Source organism: Choloepus didactylus, chromosome 15, assembly GCF_015220235.1.
Source record: "Choloepus didactylus isolate mChoDid1 chromosome 15, mChoDid1.pri, whole genome shotgun sequence".
Taxonomy (NCBI): Eukaryota; Metazoa; Chordata; class Mammalia; order Pilosa; family Megalonychidae; genus Choloepus; species Choloepus didactylus.
The window spans coordinates 65,254,586-65,277,323 of NC_051321.1; the positions used below are offsets into that span (position 1 = coordinate 65,254,586).

Here is a 22,738-nt window from a genome sequence, read left to right on the forward strand (position 1 = left end):
TTACCAAATAGAATTTCAACATATAAAAAGAATTATTACACCATGACTGAAGATGGTTCAATACCCTAAAAAAATAAAATATAACACACTGGCACAAGAAGAAAAATCACAATTATATTAATCAATGCAGAAAATACATTTGACACAATTCACTATCATAAAAACTGATAAAATCTCTCAGAAATACAGCATTAGAGGGGAACTTCCTCAACTTAATAAGGAGCATCTACAAAAAAACTACAGCTAACATTATACTTAATGGTGAGAGACTGAATGCTGTCCACAAAACAAGGATGTTCACCACAAGTTCTAGCCAGTGCAATAAGGCAAGAAAACCAAGCAAATACCCAGATTGGAAAGGAAGAAATAAAACCGTCACTATTTGCAAATGACATGATTGTCTACGTAGAAAATCCCAAGCAATCTACCAAGAACTCCTAGAACTAGTAAGTTCAGTAAGACTGCAGGATGTAAAATTAATATACAAAAGTCAACTGTATTTCTATGCCACATCAATGAACATGGAATACTGAAATTTTAAAAATACCGTCTATAATCATGTGAAAAAATGGAATACTTAGGTGAAAATCTAAAGAAATACACATAGATAGAATTTGTATCCTGAAAACTACACAATACTGATGAAAGAAATAAAAGTAGATATTTATAAATGGAGAGACATATCATGTTCATAGGTTGGAAAGCTCAACATGGTAGGCTTCAATTGCCCTCAAATTGATATGCGGGTTTACATAAATCCTATTAAAATCCCAGCAGGAGTTTCTGCAGATACAAATAGGATTATTCTAAAATTTACATGGAAAGGCAAAGGAACTAGAATAACCAAAACAATTTGAAAAATAAGAAAATGGGAGGAATGAAGTCTACCCAATTTCAAGTCTCATTATATAGCTACAGTAATCAAGAGTACATGGTACTGGCAGAGGAAAAGACACATAGATCAGTGAAACAGAACAGAGAACCCAGAAATAGACCCACACAAATATGACCAAATGATTTTTTATACAAGTGCAAAATCAAGTCAATGGAGAAGCAAGTGGTTTTGGAGCAACTGAACATCCTCAGGTCAAAAAATGAACCTCAACCTCACATAAAATTTAACTCAAATTGGATCGTGGGCTTAAATGCAAAATGTAAAACCATTAAACATTTAGGGAAAAAAAATCAGGAGAAAAACCGTTAGGATCTAGGGCTAGACAAAGAGTTCTTAGACTTGACATCAATAGCATGATCTGAATGTTAAGTCAAAGGGGAAATGTTAAATTGCATATATGGTAACATAACAAAATTAAAAAAAAAAAAAAACATGTAACTACACTACACAGTGAACCCTAATTTTTAAACCACAGACTTTAAATAATAGCACAATTATTAAAATGTGCTATCATCAATTATAACAAATGTTCCATACCAATGGATGGCATTAGTGGTGGTGGGGTGTACAGGAATCTTGAATTTTATACCTGACTGTTCTGTAAACCTACAACTTCTCTAATGAAGAAAGAAAAATACTAAAAACAAAAACAAGCATGATCTACAAAAAGATAAAGTGATATGCTAGAATTTTAATCTCATCAAAATTTAAAACTTTTGCTCTTCTGCTTAAGACTATGTGAAGAAGATGAAAAGACAAGCTACAGAGCAGGAGAAAATATCTGCACACCACATATCCAACAAAGATCTAGTATGCAAACTATCTAAAAAACTCTCAAAAACCAGCAATATAAAAACCATACAAACCAAATAGAAAATGGGCAAAAGACATGACAAGATATTTATTTCCTAGAGAGGATATATGGATGGCAAATAAGCATACAAAAGCATCATTAACTATTAGGAAATGAAAATTAAAATAATAATGAGATATCACTACATACCTATCAGAATGGCTAAAATGAAAAAGGGTGACAACACCAACTGCTGGTAAGGATGCAGTGAAACTAACTGCATATACTTACACACTGCCAATGGGAATGTAAAATGGTACGTTCAATTTGGAAAGCAGTTTGGCAGCTTTTAAAAAAAGCTAAACATTTAACTACCATAAAACCCTGTAATTACAATCCTGGGCAGTTATCTCAGAGAAATGAAGACCTATGTTTACACAAAAACCTGTACACAAATGTTTACAGCAGCTTCATTCATAACTGGAAATAATCCAGATATTCTTCAACAGGTGAAAGGTTAAACAAACTGTGGTACATCCACACCATGGAATATCACTCAGCCATAAAAAGACAGACTATTGACAAGAACAACAATCTGAATAACTCTCCAGAGAATTATTCTGAGTGAAAAATGCCAATCCCAAAAGGCTGCATACTATGTGATTCTATTTATATAATGCTGTTGAAATGAAAAAAGAATAAAAACTGAAAACAGATAAGTAGTTAGCAGGAGTTAAGGAGGCTTCGGGCAGGAGGGAAGTGTGTGTTGCTATAAAAGTATGATATGAGGGATCCTTGTGGCATGGAACTGTTTCGTGTCTTGACTGTGTTCATATTAGTATCCTGGTGATGTTTTACTATAGTTTTGCAAGATGTTACCATTGGTTAAAATATGCATTATTTAGGATCTCTCTGCATTATTTCTTACAATTGCATGTGACTCTACAATCATCTCAAAATAAAAAGTTTAATTAAAAAAAAAAGTCAAGTGGACATATAACTTAGCCACTTCAAAATCTGTCAATAACTGGTATAGATATCAGGCAAAAGTATATTAGTATTAGACAGGAATGGAAGAAACAGGCTAATAAATCAACTTTTATTTGAGGTGATTTTTTAAAAGACAAAATATCAGTTAAGACTCCCCAATAAAAATGTATACAGACATTAACAAAAATAAAAATAAAAACAAGGTGCCATATCAATGCCTGGAAATATTCATCACAAGACCATACAAATGTTGTTGCTTCTAAAACATCCTGAACATTAACAGTTTTCTAGGATATTTGAAACTAGAAAAGAGGAGCCCTTGGTAATTAAACAGAAACCTCATTTCAGTTCAAAGGCAACAGTAAACTATATATCAATAAACTGGCCCTGAGCGATGCATAGATTAATAACTTGCAAATCTGGTCAATGTGACTGAATTTCCCAGTGTTGTTTCCTCCCTCATTCTAGTTATAGAGATTACTGTCAGTATTATTATACCATAATTGTACTTACTTGACTATTGTAGAGTTCTTCTAGAATAGTTAAGGATGTAATAGACTCTGATCTGCAAATTTCCTCCTCTGAAAATTTCCGGATATCTGGATGTACCTTCTGAGTCTGACCCAAACGCAAAAATCCTACTTTAAACTTGGCTAACTTCAAAAGAATATTGTCAACAGCAGAGTGTGTGTAGCTGGTCAACAAAACACTAAAACCACAGGCATAGAGAATTCTTACCTAATAATTGATAAGACAAAGAAAAGCAGCATTACTTTTAATTTCAGATAAGTTTCAATATGCTTACATTTTTCAAACAGAATTAGAAAACTTAATGTGAAAAATATCTAGGAATTGAGCCAAGTAATTTTTTATATATTATAAAAACAAATTATTTTATAAAAATTACATGGTATCATTACTATGTATTATTAATTATGTATTAAAATTAAACATTTTTAAAGTGAAAGGAAAACATAAAATGATACACTAACCACCAACGGAAAGCGATCTTAGCAATATTTAAACACAAGAAATCTACAACATGATTACAATTATTTGTGATTCAATTTTACTATTTCTCATATCATCTTTAAAAGGTAATTTGAAATAGATGTTTTGAATTAAAATTTAGCCTTTTTTATATCAAACAATACATATCCTAAACTGACAGGAAGCTGATGTAAATACTTAATTTCTAAGGAAAAGAATGGTAAACCTTACAAGAGTACATATCGTAGTTGTTTTTCCTGTCCCAGGCATACCCACGATGAGAGTGTAGTCTTTTGAAAGGAGTACCTTTTTCATTGCTTGCCTCTGAGGCTTATTCAAACCTACATTTAAATTTAAGTAACAGGAAATTAAATTAAATTTAAAATAACAAGAAAAAAGTGTTGAATTTCAATAAGCAAAGTATTTTATAAGAAAAGAAGTCTCTCTCTCTATAAACCTGTTCTTCAATACATCTTTTGAAAGTAAGAAAATATCATACTGACTTTAAAAGGATATATATAAAAACTACATCCACAGAGACTTTGTCTAGAAACTATAATCAAAAAAAAGTCCAACAAATTATCAAAATACTAGATACAGTGTAGTTTGAATTATAAATATTATAACTAGAACTGAATATGGCTCACCTTTTAGAATGCAGGCAACCGTATCCTTTGCGTCATGTGGAAGAACAGAACTGAGGTATGATATAAACTGAGGTTCACGAAAGTCAATGATTAAATCTCGAAGTTTCTTGCTGGAAAGAAAAAAAAAATACTTTTAATAATACTCTTAAGAAAAGTAGAGTGAAATTCAGATTCATTCACTGTTACAAACCTGGTGTAAGTATTTTCCATCAATTTAGAAAGATTTCGTAATGGAGTATCTATATCACAATTTTTTTCTTCCTGGTCTAATCTGAAAAAAGTTGATTTGGGGAATCCCGACAAGTTCCTAAAACAGCAAAATATGTACATGAATGTTTTTCATACAACATAATTGGTTGGTCAGTATAAGAAATATGTTGCTATTTGGTAAAAAAATAAATGGGCCAGAACAGCTATTAAGTGACTATGAGCCCCTAATTCACATTTGCCAATCAAAGAAAGTGCGAAGCCCTGGATAGGTGGGCAAAGGGGGAGGGGAAGGGCACAAGTCACCAAGGCCAAAGCAGCTAATAACCAGGGACTGACAACAGTTGCTGAAAATTCAGTTGGCCTTACAATCTAACCTGGGCTCACTGTCCCAGAATGATCCTGAACACATGGCTTCTCTCTTCTCCAGGCTGAAATACAGGTCTTTCCTTAGGCCTTCTCCAACTCCTCTATCTGCCCCTCAATCCCTGGCATTCCCGGGGGGTTCCTTCCCTGCGCTACAGTACTATTCTTTCTAGTTGGTTTCCCTTTGGTCTCATGCCCTCATATGGCTTTAAATTACATATCTGCATCTTCAGACCTGATCTTACATTCCTCATCTCCCACCTGGCTCCTTATCCAAGCTTCACATTCAGATGCCCAGCAGGCAGTAAGAACTCTTGACTTCTCCATGGGCTATGAAAGCTCAGTATATTCAAATCTGAACTTCTCTTCATTCCTGCTGAACTTGATCCTCTTGTGGTACTGACGTCAATTAATAGCACTTGCATCTACACTGCTACATTGATCTTTCCCACTCCCTCACCCTCCTCCCAACCTGCATATCCAATCAGTATCCAAATGCCAGCCAATTTTACTTCTATTTCTCAAAGTCATTCCATACTCTCTGCCAACACAACCCTGCTCTCAGTCGCCTCTTGTCTGAATCACTACCACACCTTGCTCATTTCTCTGCTTTTAATTTTTCTTCTAATAATTAATTCCATTCTCCACGACACAACAGAGAAAAAATGTAAATCTGACTGTTTAACACCCTTCATCACATCCCAATAAATAGTCAAAACTTCCTATGGGACTCCACCCCAATTAAGATGGAGGAGTGAGATGCTTCACGGCTCCCTCACTCCGACAGAAGCTTTGAACAACCAGCAAGAACTGACAGAAACATCTTTCTCGAAACTCCAGAAAACAGTTAAAAGACTGCAGTAACAGGGTAAGGAAGGAAATAAGAAAAAAGCTACTCAAAAGCGGTAGCATTTCCTGGTGCTCTGGCTGTCTCCCACACCCACCCCTTACTGTCTCGGCATGGAGCCTGCACTCCAATTGCAAATACTTGTGCACATACTGGGAGCATGTATGTCTAGCTCAATCTGTCTTGTGGTGACCTGAGAGACACTCCTTCCCAGAACTTGCCCTGCATGTAGAAGGGGGTTCACTGAGGTCTACAGAACTCTGTGGGAGCACAAGCAGTCAAGAAGCTGCCCGGATTGCTGGCTGTAGGATTTACAGTGCAGTGACAGAACCCTGAGGAAACTGTTTCTAGGGAAGAGGGAAAAATTGTATCTATATAAATGAGGGAATTCCCAGGTCTGCATGTGCATGCCTAAGACAAGGTACATGGGTAGAAAGGATCAGGGTGGCTCCTACACTGTGGACTCAAGCTATTCTCTAAACTCACTGTATGGATAAGTCCCAGAAGGAGAGCACGTGCAGTTAGAGCTGCAAAGACTAGAAAAGGTATTTTCTTTTATTCCTTTTTGTTGTTGTTGTTAGCTTCTGGCATTCAAGGAAAGCTCTGTCATAACACCAGCTGGATACAAGTTAAGGAACAGATGCTTCAGAGTCTAAATTCCAGCAATAGCACATTAAAATATCAAAATGTGCAGGTTTCAAAAAAGATTACAAAACCTACTAACAAAAAAGAAGCAATGGCTCAGGGAAAGGAGAAAATTAAAGTACTAGAAACTATCAGTGAGAAGGACCATATCTGGGACATACCAAACAAAGACTACATGGTCCTAAATAAGCTCAAAGAGCTAAAGGAAAACATGGACAAAGAACTAAAGGAAATCAGGAAAATGATAGATGAATACAAAGAGAATATCAATAGAGAGTTGGAAATTATGAAAAGTAACCAAACAGACCTGAACGCCATAGTACCAGAAATTAAAATTTCCCTAGAGGGGTTCCATAGCAGATTTGGGCTGGCAGAAGACAGAATCAGTAAACTTGAAGATAAGACAGAAGATAAGCAGAAGAAAGAATGAAGAAAAGGAGACAGAGCCTGTGGAACCTGTGGGACACCATCAAGTGTACCAAAATACATACTTGTATACCTCTCCCAGGAGAAGAAAGAAAAAGGCAGAGAGAATATTTTCAAAGAAATAATGGCTGAAAACTTCCCAAATTTAATGAAAGACAAAGACATACACATTCAAGCCACTCAATGAACTCCAAACAGGATAAACCCAAACAGACCCACACCACAGCATATTACAATCAAACTGCCAAATGTCAAAGATAACGGTAGAATTCTGAAAGCAGCAACAGAGAAGCAACATGTCATGTATAAGGGAGCTGCAATAAGATTAATGCCTATTTCTCATCAAAAACCATGGAGGCAAGAAGGTACTGGGAGGACATATTTAAGTGCTGAAAGCAAAAACAAAACAAACAAACAAAAAAACCACCTGCCAATCCAGAATTCTGTATCTGGCAAAACTGACTGCGCCAGTTTGAATGTATTATGTCCCCCAGAAAAAGCCATATTCTTTGATGCAATCTTGTGGGGCAGGCTGATTAGACTGGAATCCTTTGAGTGAGTTTCCATGGAGATGTGACCCACCCAACTGTAAGTGATAACTCTGATGAGATAATTTCCATGGAAGCGTAGCCCCACCCATTCAGCGTGGGCCTCGATTATTGGAGCAGTATATAAGTTCACAAGGAGAGAGCTTGCTACAGCCAAGAGGGACACTTTGAGGAATGCACAGAAGCTGAGAGAGGAGCTGAAGTTTACAGAGACATTTTGGAAATGGCCTTTGAAAGCAGACTCTTGCTGTGGAGAAGCTAAGAGAGGACAAATGCCCCAAAAGCAACTGAGAGTGATATTTTGAAGAGGAGCTGTGGCCTAGAGAGGAACATCCTGGGAGAAAGCCATTTTGAAATCAGAACTTGGAGCAGACACCAGCCACATGCCTTCCCAGCTAACAGAGGTTTTCTGGACGCCAATGGCCATCTTCCAGTGACGGTACCCAATTGTTGATGCCCTAACTTGGATATTTTATGGCCTTAAGACTGTTAACTGTGTAACCAAATAAACCCCCTTTATAAAAGCCAGTCCATTTTTGGTGTTTTGCATTCTGGCAGCATTAGCAAACTAGAACTCTGACTTTCAAAAATGAGGGCAAGATTAAGACATTCCTAGATAAACAAAAGCTAGGACGTTCAGAACCACTAGACCAGCCCTACAAGAGATGCTAAAGAGAATTCTGGAGATTGAAAGGAAAGGACAATAGACAACAGATGGAAGCCACATGAAGATAAAGCCCTCCAGTGAAGGTAAGAACAGGGGTAAAAAAAATACCAGTACTACTGTATTTTTTTAATTTGTAATGCCACTTTCTACTACCTACAGGATCTAAAATGAAAATGCAAAAAATGTAATGAGAAAGCAGTGATTTTGGACTCATAATGTATAAACATGTAATTTGGAACAATAACTCCATAAAGATGAGGGAATGGAGGGATATAGGAACATAGTTTGTGTATACTATTGAAGTTAAGTTGATATCAAAGCAAACAAGATTGTTACAAATTTAGGATGTTAAATTTAAGCTCAATTGTAACAATAAGGAAAACATCAGAGAATATTTAAATTCAAATAGACGGAAATTAGAGTACAAGTTGCCAGGGGCAGTGGTCAGGGAGAATAGGGAGTTAATGTAAAATGGGTGTAGGGCTTCTGTTTGGGAAGATGGGAATGTTTTTGCAATAGAAGGTGGTGATGGTACCACAACCTAGTGAATGTGATTAATCCCACTGAATGATATTCTTGGAAACAGTTGAGATGGGGATGTTCCCACAAGTAAAAAAAAGAACTGAAAAGACAGTGACAATTAAAAGCAATACATGATCCTGGACAGGATCTAGCAAGGGAGAAGAAAAGGCTCAATAGGACAGTATTTAGGACATATGAAAAATACGAACTCGATAACTGCACTTCAGGTGGTTACATAAGTGAAAATTTCCTTGTTCTTCGGAAATAAATATGGCAGTATTAAGTGTTCAAGGAGCATGATGCATACAACCTATATACTCAAGTGCTCAAAAAGTGGATTGATACACAGACAGAAAGATAGATGGATCAATAGATTGATCAAAAGAATGATACAGTAAATGTGGAAAAACATTAGAGATGGTGGATCTGGGTATGGGAGGATGGGGTATTTTGGAGTTCTCTGTACGGGGTGTGTATTGTTTTTGTAACAGTCCTGTAAGTTTGAAAGAATTTCAAAATAAAAAAGTTTAAAAGAAAACAACAAAACAAAACAAAACAAAATTTATGGTATATAAGACTCCCCATGATCCAACTTCTCTAATCATTACATTACAGAAATAATGAATTATCTGCTCTTTCCTGAATACTCCATATCATAACCTATCACGCCATCATGCATTTTCTAAAAATCTTCCTCTGTGTGCTATTCTCACATTGCTTCACCAGCTAATTTAACAATTCACAGAATAGAAGATCCAGGATTGGTTCTTTCAAAAGCCTTCCCTGAACCTACTAGAATTGGATTAAATGCCTCTCTCCCCTCTGTGTTCCCATCAATTCAAACACTTATCATATTAGTTTGAAAATATGTGTATGTATTTGCCCACAAAAACTCACACAGTATTTGCACAGTACTAACACACAGTACCACTAAATAAATACTGCAGGAGACTGCAATGAATTCTAATATTCAACAGGACTATTGTGGCTCATACTACCATATCATGAAACCCAGACTAGGGTTGGTTATGACTCAGCTAGGATTGCTGGTTGGTATGGGAACAAGCCCAGACATTTCCATTGCAGTTACTCAAAATCACTGAGTCCCAATTGCTAATCTCCACCCATTAAGAAACGATAAGGCATGCAAGGAAGGCTGGGAAATACAACCCACCTGGGTGGGCAGAAAGAGGTGAGTATGGATATTGGGAAGCATGGACACGGATACTGGCCTCTGCCAAAGATTTTCATACCAACTATTCTAGTATTTACTCACTACTTTTCTTTAAACCAACTTACTTTGCTTTTACTAAGATAAATATACTTCATATTACAACTCAAAACCAAAACAAACAAACAAACAAAAAAAACCTTTTCTTTAAAAAGAGAGGGGGGTGGGGGGAGAGAATGAAATGGAGTGCCCAGAGTGCTGAGAAGGAGAAATAAGCCTTACAGCTAATACCAGATATCTATCCTGCCTACCAAACATGTGGTTTCAAGAATTAGGTTAGATTATGTCCACAGTAGCACTATGGCACAATGTACTAAAGAAAAGTTTAGCAGTTCGGCAATTCCTCAAAATGTTAAACACTCCCAGTTATCTACAAAAGGGAAATTAAAACATGTTCACATAAAAATGTGTATGCAAAGGTTTATAGCAACATTATTCACAATAGTCAAAAAAGCAAAATAACTCAAACAACTTATCAGCTGGTAAATGGTAAATGTGGTATATCCACGCAACAGAATATTATTCAGCCATAAAAAGGAATGAAGTACTGATGCACACTACAGCATGGATGAAGCGTGAAGATATCATGTTTAGAGAAATAAGCCAAGCACAAAAGTGCAAATATTGTATGATTTCACTAAAGTGAAATAACTAAAATATGCAAACTCATAGAGACAGAAAGTAGATTACAGGTTACCAGGTGAGTTAATACTTAATGAGCACAGAGCACAGAGCTTCTATTTAGGGTGACAGAAAATTTTGGTAATGGATGGTAGCAATGGCAGCACAACATTGTGAATATAATTAATACCATTGAATTGGATACTTGAAAATGGTTAAAATGAAAAATTTTATGTTGTATATATGTTACCACAATAACTTTTTAAAAAAATCAAGGTACAAAACAGCAACTGCATAAATGTGTGTTTATATACTATCTTTACCTTTTGTGTAAAAATAGCAAAATAAGAATAATTATATTTATATTTGCTTACGTATGCATAAGAAACCCTGGGAGGATAAACAAGAAATTAATAATGCAGTTATCTGCTTGTTTTTTTTTTTGAAAACCATCACATCTAGATTTATTTCATTAGAAATTATGTGATATGTTAAGTATCATGCATACTGAAAAGTAAAGATAAAAGTCCCTTTCCTTTTATTTAACCAGTTTTCAGACTGAGTTGGTTCTCATGTATCTTCCAAAGGTGAGCAATAAGTTTTTTAGTATCATTTTGAACTATGGTTATCTGTTTTGAGAGAAAAGGGACTGAGTGGGATAAGGATAGTGGTGGGAGAGAGCTTTTACACTATTTCCTTTTTATCATTAATTTGAGCCATGTGACTGTATTACCTTTCAAAAAATTAAATATATAAAAAAGAAAAAAAAAGGAATGAAGTACCATACATGCTATAACATGGATGAACCTTGAAAATATTATGCTAAGTGAAACAGCCAGACATAAAAGGTCATATATTGTATAATTCCATTTATATGAAATATCCAGAATAGGCAAATCTATAAAGACGAAAGCAGACTGATAGTTGTCAGGAGCTGGAGTGAAGGGGGAATAGGGAGTGACTTCTAACGGATATGGGGTTTCCTTTTAGGATGATGAAAGTGTCTAGGAAGTAGATGGAGGTGATGGGTGCACAATATTGTAAATGTACTAAATGCTGCTGAATTGTACCCTTTAAAATTGTTAATGGTTAATTTTACATTATGTGAATTTTACCTCAATAAATAAAACAGAATGACATATTGATGCATGCTATAACACGGAAGTAAACTTCAAAAAAACAGTATGCTAAGTAAAAGAAACCAGTCAAAATATATCACATATTGTATGCTTCCATTTATATGAAATGTCCACAGTACACAAATCCATAGAAACAGAAAGTTAATTAGTGGTTGCCAGGGGTGAAGGGGAGGAGGAAATGGGGAGTAATTGCTTAATGAGCATAGGGGTTCTTTGGGGAGATGATGAAAACGTTCTAAAATTTATCGTTGTGCAACTCTGTGAATACATTAAAAACCATGAATTATACACGTTAAATGAATGACTTGTACGGTATGTGACTTATATATTAATAAAGTTGTTGTAAAAAAAGTATACGTTTCATTACCTGTCTAATAAACAAGTTACTGTTGTCCTGTTAATCTCCTTCACATATCCCCTAGACAAAGCAAACAGTGTTCTCTCTTCTCCACTTAAAATAATTCTGTCACCTGCCATTAGATTTGTGACAGGGATGGCACCATTTTTACGGCAGAAGTCATGCAAATATTGTCCATCACAAACTGTCTTTACACGTTCTGTTCTAATCAGGCTTCCAATGCAATTGCCACTTTGCTCCCTATGTAAAAGAAAGAATGACAGAGAGAGAGAGTTTCCATTTTCATCACATGTATTAGTATTGTATTTGCATTTTTCCACAATTTAGCCTTTCATCTGACCTCTGGAAACTCTACAGCTATGAGTCTGTCTTTTTGACATTTCCCACAATCTACACTAAAGTGTTAGAAATACTAAGGAAACATTCCCTCTTTACTTTTAAAATAATCTCTCAGCAGGACTTCTAATGAGTGCTAGGCAGCAACTCCCTTATTGTATCTCCACAGGCCCAGATCTCTGAAGAAGGCATGTGTAACTACACAATACCCCCACCTCCCATGCAGACACACAAATAACATTACAGAAGACAAACTATAATGATCTGTTCCTGAACCTGATGTGAAGAAAATAATAGCCAATTTCTTTAGTGTTTACAAGAGGTTTTAAAATCATTGTTTAATTAAAGTAATGGAAAACAAACTGATAATTCCACTGCTTCTAAGAAATAATTATTAAGCATTTACAACCTCTTAGGCACTACTATTAGTACAACTTCAAAGGCTTGCTTGCATGTACACTTGACATATTCAGTGTACTTATGCAGCCTATCTATAATTATTTAACTTGATCCAATGTAAAGTTTCATTGTATTAAAATCTAATAAGGAAAGATTCCAGTTATTTTTAAAGTCACATTATCATCAATATTCAATCAAAAAAAAAAATGGAACTAAAGCTAATGCATTTTGCATGAAAAATACTATGCAGAGATATACAAAATTATATTTTACAACTAACTGTAAAAAGAATGGCTCTCTGTGGAGAATGCAGGGGTATTCGCCTACCCCACCTCCATGGTTGCTAACATGACCACAGACATAGGGGACTGGTGGTTTGATGGGTTGAGCCCTCTACCATAAGTTTTACCCTTGGGAAGACGGTTGCTGCAAAGGAGAGGCTAGGCCTCCCTATATGTGTGCCTAAGAGTCTCCTCCTGAATGCCTCTTTGTTGCTCAGACGTGGCCCTCTCTCTCTGGCTAAGCCAACTTGAAAGGTGAAATCACTGCCCTCCCCCCTACATGGGATCAGACACCCAGGGGAGTGAATCTCCCTGGCAACGTAGAATATGACTCCCGGGGAGGAGTGTAGACCCGGCATCGTGGGACGGAGAACATCTTCTTGACCAAAAGGGGGATGTGAAAGGAAATGAAATAAGCTTCAGTGGCAGAGAGATTCCAAAAGGAGCCGAGAGGTCACTCTGGTGGGCACTCTTATGCACACTTTAGACAACCCTTGTTAGGTTCTAAAGAATTGGGGTAGCTGGTGGTGGATACCTGAAACTATCAAACTACAACCCAGAACCCATGAATCTCGAAGACAGTTGTACAAAAATGTAGCTTATGAGGGGTGACAATGGGATTGGGAAAGCCATAAGGACCACACTCCACTTTGTCTAGTTTATGGATGGATGAGTAGAAAAATAGGGGAAGGAAACAAACAGACAAAGGTACCCAGTGTTCTTTTTTACTTCAATTGCTCTTTTTCACTCTAATTATTATTCTTGTTATTTTTGTGTGTGTGCTAATGAAGGTGTCAGGGATTTATTTAGGTGATGAATGTACCACTATGTAATGGTACTGTAAACAATCGAAAGTACGATTTGTTTTGTATGACTGCCTGGTATGTGAATATATCTCAATAAAATGATGATTAAAAAAACAAAACAAAACAAAACAAAACAAAAAAAAAAAAGAATGGCTCTCAAGAAAAAAACAAGATGGATCTGCTTTAGAAAATTTAAATCTATATCAACATTTACTGAAAACATAAACTTTAATACTATTTTAAAACTCATATAAAACCTCATTAATTTGCACTCCACAAATATGCAACAATTCACCTTAAAATACATTCACGTTTATACTATTATCAGTGAAAACAAATTTACTAATAATTTTTAAAATAAGATTTCATAAGGCATATAAAACCTATTAAAAATAACTAACAATGCTTCTAGCATATAGCTGTGGAAATGGTTCTCCACTTCAGTAATAATTCATTGACAGTCACCTGGAATTGTAAGTTTATGAAACAGCATGTCTCTAACATGCTACCTAACCTGGATTTGTCATGAATTCCTAATGCTATCCAACTACCCAATCCAAATTATGAAGTCTTACTGTATTAAATGGGCCACTTACATTTCTGAAGCAGGCATTAGCCATATATTTTGGTGATTCTTTCTACTATCCTTTGATTGTGACTCCAGAGTTAACATTAGGCACCAAAGGTTGAAATACTCTAAGTGTGAGAGCTTCAGATGCTGGGTTTCTTCTTTTATTTTGGGCAGCATGCTGATTGGGACTGAACTGTCATCCATTGGTTGTTCAACTGCTCTAAATATAAAGCTCCAAGTTAGAAATGTGTGGGAAACATTTCACTGACTGGTCATGAAATGAGGTATTTCTAAATTAAGAACACATTTATCATGGTCATCATAACTCATAACCACAGTCCTAAATTTCTTTAAAAAGTAATTTCAACATTTTATAAGCCATAAGGCTTTTAAACAAAACAAAATAAGAACCTGAATACTGTACTATTTTGCCTTTAATGACTAACCCTCCAACAACAACTTAAATCTGGTATCTCCTAGTCTCCATTCCTAGATGCAGCAAGCTTTGGCTTTCCCTACAACTGTGCTTCTCAAAACCACCATATTTGTACTTCCAGTTCTGTGTCATAAGGAAGTCAATATTACATGCAGAATCTTTAGAGCATCAATTTTGCTTAATAACTGAAAACATTTTTATACAAAAACAGGATAAAATATAAAACATTGAGAATAAAACATAAAATTTCAAAGAAATGTGCTTGTACTATAGGTCCAGACTTCCCAGGGTTCACAGTCCTCTGCCATTAAGGGATCTTTTGATATAATACTTGTTAAAGTATTTTATTTGAACTTTCAGACTGTATTAGAACTTTGTTTCTGATTTTTCCTTATTTCCTAGTCTATACTTACAACTACTTTTTTGTATCCTTCAGAACATTTCTTGACCCCTGAAGATATAAATACATAGGGCTGTTCATATGATAGCTAGTGAACTTGCTATTTTTAGAAAAATAGCTCTATATAAATAGTTCTATCTAGGAGAACCAAATTCACTATACCTAATCAGGAAAGACCTGAAATTAAAATAGCAATTGAAAGACCTCTAGAAGTATTATTTAGAAAAACTTATTAAAAAAAAAAAAAAAACTTATATTGTTTCCAAACTGCCTAAACTACATCTTTCTTAACTAGATTCCACAAGTGTGAAAATTATTTCATTTTTCCCAGAGACTATATGCAGCAAGATTAAAATATTCACTTTTTTGGGAAAAGTTTTTCAAGTACTTTATTATTCCCCTAGGAAATGGGCTTGTTAGAAAATATGGACTGTGTTTTAAATTTCCCTTCATTTTAGAAATGAAAAAGAAAAGAAAAGAAAGGTAACTAAATGAAGTCATCAATGCCAGTGCAGCCAACAAGGTTAAATCATTTTGGCTTGCATTCATACTCAACATGAAATAATGCTTTGGGAAGACAGTGTGTTTACCTGCTATAAAGAGCACAGTTGCTCATTTGTGAACAGTATTTACAGGTTTGATATTCCTCAATTATTTGTGGCAAAGGAGCAAGCTGTGTCTTCTTTCCAGCAGCAGATTTGTTAATACGGTGAAATAAAGATAATGCCATCTGGTTTCTTAGCTTTAATAATTCTACCAAAAAAAAAAAAACAGGTGGTTATCTTTTTAAGAATTACGTTTATAATATACCCCATTATTTAAGTTAAACGCTCAGGCATAAAAACTTTTAAAAGTCAAGAACATCAGTGCTAGCCAGGGCAATCCGGCAAGACAAAGAAATAAAAGGCATCCAAATTGGAAAAGAAGAAGTAAAACTGTCATTGTTTGCAGATGATATGATCTTATATCTAGAAAACCCTGAGAAATCGACGATACAGCTACTAGAGCTAATAAACAAATTTAGCAAAGTAGCGGGATACAAGGTTAATGCACATAAGTCAGTAATGTTTCTACATGCTAGAAATGAACAAACTGAAGAGACACTCAAGAAAAAGATACCATTTTCAATAGCAACTAAAAAAATCAAGTACCTAGGAATAAACTTAACCAAACATGTAAAAGACCTATACAAAGAAAACTACATAACTCTACTAAAAGAAATAGAAGGGGACCTTAAAAGATGGAAAAATATTCCATGTTCATGGATAGGAAGGCTAAATGTCATTAAGATGTCAATTCTATCCAAACTCATCTACAGATTCAATGCAATCCCAATCAAAATTCCAACAACCTACTTTGCGGACTTGGAAAAGCTAGTTATCAAATTTATTTGGAAAGGGAAGATGCCTCGAATTGCTAAAGACACTCTAAAAAAGAAAAACGAAGTGGGAGGACTTACACTCCCTGACTTGGAAGCTTATTATAAAGCCACAGTTGCCAAAACAGCATGGTACTGGCACAAAGATAGACATATAGATCAATGGAATCGAATTGAGAATTCGGAGATAGACCCTCAGATCTATGGCCGACTGATCTTTGATAAGGCCCCCAACGTCACTGAACTGAGTCATAATGGTCTTTTCAACAAATGGGGCTGGGAGAGTTGGATATCCATATCCAAAAGAATGAAAGAGGACCCCTACCTCACCCCCTACACAAAAATTAACTCAAAATGGACCAAAGATCTCAATATAAAAGAAAGTACCATAAAACTCCTAGAAGATAATGTAGGAAAACATCTTCAAGACCTTGTATTAGGCGGCCACTTCCTAGACTTTACACCCAAAGCACAAGCAACAAAAGAGAAAATAGATAAATGGGAACTCCTCAAGCTTAGAAGTTTCTGCACCTCAAAGAAATTTCTCAAAAAGGTAAAGAGGCAGCCAACTCAATGGGAAAAAATTTTTGGAAACTATGTATCTGACAAAAGACTGATATCTTGCATATATAAAGAAATCCTACAACTCAATGACAATAGTACAGTCGGCCCAATTATAAAATGGGCAAAAGATATGAAAAGACAGTTCTCTGAAGAGGAAATACAAATGGCCAAGAAACACATGAAAAGATGTTCAGCTTCACTAGCTATTAGAGAGATGCAAATTAAGACCACAATGAGATACCATCTCACACCGGTTAGAATGGCTGCCATTAAACAAACAGGAAACTACAAATGCTGGAGGGGATGTGGAGAAATTGGAACTCTTATTCATTGTTGGTGGGACTGTATAATGGTTCAGCCACTCTGGAAGTCAGTCTGGCAGTTCCTTAGAAAACTAGATATAGAGTTACCATTCGATCCAGCGATTGCACTTCTCGGTATATACCCGGAAGGTCGGAAAGCAGTGACACGAACAGATATCTGCACGCCAATGTTCATAGCAGCATTATTCACAATTGCCAAGAGATGGAAACAACCCAAATGTCCTTCAACAGATGAGTGGATAAATAAAATGTGGTATATACACACGATGGAATACTACGTGGCAGTAAGAAGGAACGATCTCGTGAAACATATGACAACATGGATGAACCTTGAAGACATAATGCTGAGCGAAATAAGCCAGGCACAAAAAGAGAAATATTATATGCTACCACTAATGTGAACTTTGAAAAATGTAAAACAAATGGTTTATAATGTAGAATGTAGGGGAACTAGCAGTAGAGAGCAATTAAGTAAGGGGGAACAATAATCCAAGAAGAACAGATAAGCTATTTAACGTTCTGGGGATGCCCAGGAATGACTATGGTCTGTTAATTTCTGATGGATATAGTAGGAGCAAGTTCACAGAAATATTGCTATATTAGGTAACTTTCTTGGGGTAAAGTAGGAACATGTTGGAAGTTAAGCAGTTATCTTAGGTTAGTTGTCTTTTTCTTACTCCCTTGTTATGGTCTCTTTGAAATGTTCTTTTATTGTATGTTTGTTTTCTTTTTAACTTTTTTTTTCATACAGTTGATTTAAAAAAGAAGGGAAAGGTAAAAAAAAAAAAAAGAAAGAAAAACAAGGAAAAAAAAAAGATGTAGTGCCCCCTTGAGGAGCCCATGGAGAATGCAGGGGTATTCGCCTACCCCACCTCCATGGTTGCTAACATGACCACAGACATAGGGGACTGGTGGTTTGATGGGTTGAGCCCTCTACCACAGGTTTTACCCTTGGGAAGACGGTTGCTGCAAAGGAGAGGCTAGGCCTCCCTATGGTTGTGCCTAAGAGCCTCCTCCCGAATGCCTCTTTGTTGCTCAGATGTGGCCCTCTCTCTCTGGCTAAGCCAACTTGAAAGGTGAAATCACTGCCCTCCCCCCTACGTGGGATCAGACACCCAGGGGAGTGAATCTCCCTGGCAACGTGGAATATGACTCCCAGGGAGGAATGCAGACCTGGCATCGTGGGACAGAGAACATCTTCTTGACCAAAAGGGGGATGTGAAAGGAAATGAAATAAGCTTCAGTGGCAGAGAGATTCCAAAACGAGCCGAGAGGTCACTCTGGTGGGCACTCTTATGCACACTTTAGACAACCCTTGTTAGGTTCTAAAGAATTGGGGTAGCTGGTGGTGGATACCTGAAACTATCAAACTACAACCCAGAACCCATGAATCTCGAAGACAGTTGTACAAAAATGTAGCTTATGAGGGGTGACAATGGGATTGGGAAAGCCATAAGGACCACACTCCACTTTGTCTAGTTTATGGATGGATGAGTAGAAAAATAGGGGAAGGAAACAAACAGACAAAGGTACCCAGTGTTCTTTTTTACTTCAATTGTTCTTTTTCACTCTAATTATTATTCTTGTTATTTTTGTGTGTGTGCTAAAGAAGGTATCAGGGATTGATTTGGGTGATGAATGTACCACTATGTAATGGTACTGTAAACAATCGAAAGTATGATTTGTTTTGTATGACTGCGTGGTATGTGAATATATCTCAATAAAATGGAAAAAAAAAAAAAAAAGTCAAGAACATCATCCACATTTCCCACTACACTAAGTAAACCACTATAAGCATTTTTGAAAATGTCCTTCAAGTTTTTGTTCACTTGAAAAGATCTTTATATGACTGTATCTCATAACTAGTAAGTATTGTACAGTTGGTCCTTTATCAGCAGAGTGTCTAAAAGAAATATAGCTACCCAGACTATCTCTGATATAAAATAAGAAGTTTAAAATAAAGTTCTGTATATTAAAATTGTAAAAGTTTAATAATATTTTCAACTATAGAATACATCACTAAAATTATTTTTAAAAATACCATAGCTACCTAGACCTAGCAAGGGCAGTGAGCAAACTGTCAGATGTAACTATGTATCCAAAAGTTGATGGGGGAGGGGAAACAAACCAGAGAAGTAAAACTGAAAGAAAACAGTTCACACCTCTTTTATCTAGATGGTTGGCAGGTACTGGGAACATCTGGCCAGTCTTGAGGTAGAGAAGCAAGCCAGCCTCTGGATTAGCTCTTCTTTCTTGGTTTAGCAGTGTGTACAGAACAACCTGCGAAAAGATGGTGTACTTTGTAAAATAAAACTAAACTTTCTATATGTCCCTAAATTGTTTTGCAATCAATACATATTGTGTCATCTTAAATCAAAATGTCAATTAAGCTATTTCTTATTTGAAAATAACATGAGCCAAAATTAGCAAACACAAATTTGATGTCCAACATTTAATTTCCACAAAACACCAAACATAGTTCATCCTTTCAATTTTATTTAAGACAATAAATATTCAGATTGCCAAGAAATTAAAGGGGGCAATAAATCAAACTAATCGTATTTGGATACTATTTTCCTTACTTAAAATAAATGAACAGTAAAATGCTTATCTTTAAAGAGATTAACTCTCAGAGAGTGCTCTGTTTCTTTCAAAGCAACAGGCATCATTAACTGCAATAGGTTTATGTGGCACTCCTCAGAGAAACTGTCAGAGAGACAGGTTAGAAATAGCCCCCTGAGGTCATGAAAAAAAACTTAGCAGCAAGAGAAGGTCATTTAGTTGAATCAAATGCAAGCTAACAAGTTGGTTTGTTTTCCAAAAGATCTCCAAGATTAAAATATTAAGTGGTTTATAAAGGCCGAGTCTTTAAATTCATAAAGTTCTAAAATTCCAAATCTAGTAATTATAATTCACATGGATAAGTATAATGTCAACTATTACAGTATTCCTGTTTTCTAAACTACATTTAAAATGATTAATTTATAGAAGGCAAAAAGTATTATTTGCAGTATAAATATTATATATCTATTAACTTATCACCGAGTGCCCAAAACAGGATTTCACACACACACAAACAAAGTAATGAATTTAGTTTGAATTTTGCTCTTTTAATCGTATTGAAAATAGTGTTTGCACAATTAGCAAATGTAATAGAAATATGGAAGAAATCCCAATACATGAATTTTGCAATAACAACTCCATATGCTTCAATATTCAAAGATGTTTATAGAAATACTTATGCTAACCTCAAATGTCTACACAATAAAATGTAGAAACCTTCAGTTTTAGGAGACACCTCAAAGTTTGACATATTAGCTTGATATTCTAAATTCATCTGTATACATAAGATTCTTATGAAGGTCTGTTGCTTCCACATTTGAACCCATGAAACATTTTGGGAGGTCTTCTTACAAGCACCCTACTTATGGCCCCTTATACAGCATAGGTACCAAATAAAATTTTTTAAAATTCAAGTGAACTCATAAACTACAGGGTAGAAACTTGGGGCTGTGGACCAAAGGAGTCATCCAAAACTAATGCCCCTCTCACATTAAGTTTCTCCCCCCAGGGGGAACTAAGGTAGAAGGAAGGGCTCTGCTTCTGGGACTAACTAGAAAGACATCTTTAGGAATCTGAAACGACATTACCCTAATATCATAAAAAAAGAAGTTAGATTGAATTTTACAATACTATTTTAGTTCAACTATGTAGCACATTAAATAGAATTTTGTGAGCTGGCTTGGGGATCCTGGCTGCATGTAATATTTTCCTTCAGGAAAATGTGTTTTAAACGTCAAATTACTGACTTACGAATGAACTTTTGGAATTCAATCCACTTATAAAATAAAGATCTTCCTTAATTAAAGTTAGTATCTAATTTAAACTTCTTCTGTATTACCAAAGTGAAAAATTCAAATCTTCTAAAAAGGGAAACCTGTTTCTTTCCTCATCCCCAATATCTATATAACTCAAAACTGAATTATCATAATTTTCATTATCAACTTGCTTCCTGCACAATAAATGAACCACATAGACTACAATATTTTTTGTTTGAGCCTCTTTTTCAATACAAGATATACTATTTTACTCTTAAAACTTCTTGCATCTTCTCTTCTTGCAAAGATAAAAGTTCCAATTGAACAAAATTAAATAAAGTTCTATTAATTCTTTGCCTTGAGGGCACCGCAATGTAGAGCAGCAACTTGAATGGAGAAAGGTCCTTGAATCTAGACCACGTAGATGCTGAAATGCTTTCATATTTCTCTCTCATTTAATCATTCTAAAGTGGTTTCAATCAACTGTCTTTTAAAAAAAAATCAAGTAGAGTATTTTCAGTTTTATGTACACAAAATACATTTCTTCAAATCTTTATGACTACAAAAATCTCTTTTCTATCTTGGTGTGATTTTCCTTCCTCAGGAGGGCTTTAGTATAACCAAATCTTTAGTTTATAATATGCCATTTCTGTGGAAAGTTCAAATCTTCTAATAGAGGAAACCTATTTTCCCCTACCTCCAACATCTGAACAACCCAATAATAGACGAAGCAACAATGAGGTTACTTTAACTTTCATTCCCAAACTGAAAAATTTTCGTGAAAACTTTTAGTGTTTAGTATACAATTAAGTGTAACAAGCAAGATTTAATAAAATAAAATCTCCTTAATCACAGATTATAAAATTCAATATTTTGAATCTGAAACTTATTTTATATAAAATCTGTTCAAATAATACACGAAATTTCAAGGGTAAAGGAAAGTTATATTACAAATGCTATGTACTTGTTATGTGTTATTTATTCACTGAATACATAATATAAAAAATATAATATAAAAATAACAATATTTACTATCTTTCAGTTGTATCTTTGCTCATCTAAATGTTTCTTTGAGAACGTATGATAGATCTTCAACACTGGAGGTGAGTAGAGGGGAGGGAAGTAATTAGGAAACAAAACAGAATTTTGCTAATTGCTTTGATATGCTGTCACTGTAATTAATATAAATTGCAAATAATTTTGAAGGATAGATGATTGTTAAGTTCATTAAAGGAGAGGAATATGAACTGAAATCAAGAAAAGACACTTAAACTTAACATAATGGTAAAATAGTTCTATATTCCATCTTACGTAAAAATCATTACAATCAGGATTAGAGGTCTAAAATACAAAAACAAATTTACACCGATGTATTCCTAAATGCCATACTAAGTAACACGAGAAAACAGATCCATGATAAATTAGGTTTGGAAAACACTGCATTAAACAAAGCTAAAACAAATGGCATTACTCGATTAGTTCTCAGAAGCTTTAATATGTTAATGTGCATTGTAGACTCTCCAAAGGCACTTGG

The 22,738-nt window shown here is 35.2% G+C and overlaps 1 protein-coding gene across 1 annotated transcript in view; it reads right to left on the reverse strand.

Annotated features, from left to right (window-relative positions):
- Nucleotides 1–22,738, reverse strand: part of DNA2 (DNA replication helicase/nuclease 2) — a 61,086-nt gene that overhangs the window by 10,886 nt on the left and 27,462 nt on the right. The window contains exons 7-14 of the mRNA XM_037804680.1: nucleotides 19,549–19,666; nucleotides 15,712–15,874; nucleotides 14,311–14,505; nucleotides 11,902–12,132; nucleotides 4,506–4,622; nucleotides 4,316–4,425; nucleotides 3,900–4,009; nucleotides 3,192–3,416 (exon numbers count right to left, since the gene is read on the reverse strand). Coding sequence (XP_037660608.1) covers nucleotides 3,192–3,416; nucleotides 3,900–4,009; nucleotides 4,316–4,425; nucleotides 4,506–4,622; nucleotides 11,902–12,132; nucleotides 14,311–14,505; nucleotides 15,712–15,874; nucleotides 19,549–19,666 — 1,269 coding nt within the window. The remainder of the gene's footprint in view (nucleotides 1–3,191; nucleotides 3,417–3,899; nucleotides 4,010–4,315; nucleotides 4,426–4,505; nucleotides 4,623–11,901; nucleotides 12,133–14,310; nucleotides 14,506–15,711; nucleotides 15,875–19,548; nucleotides 19,667–22,738) is intronic.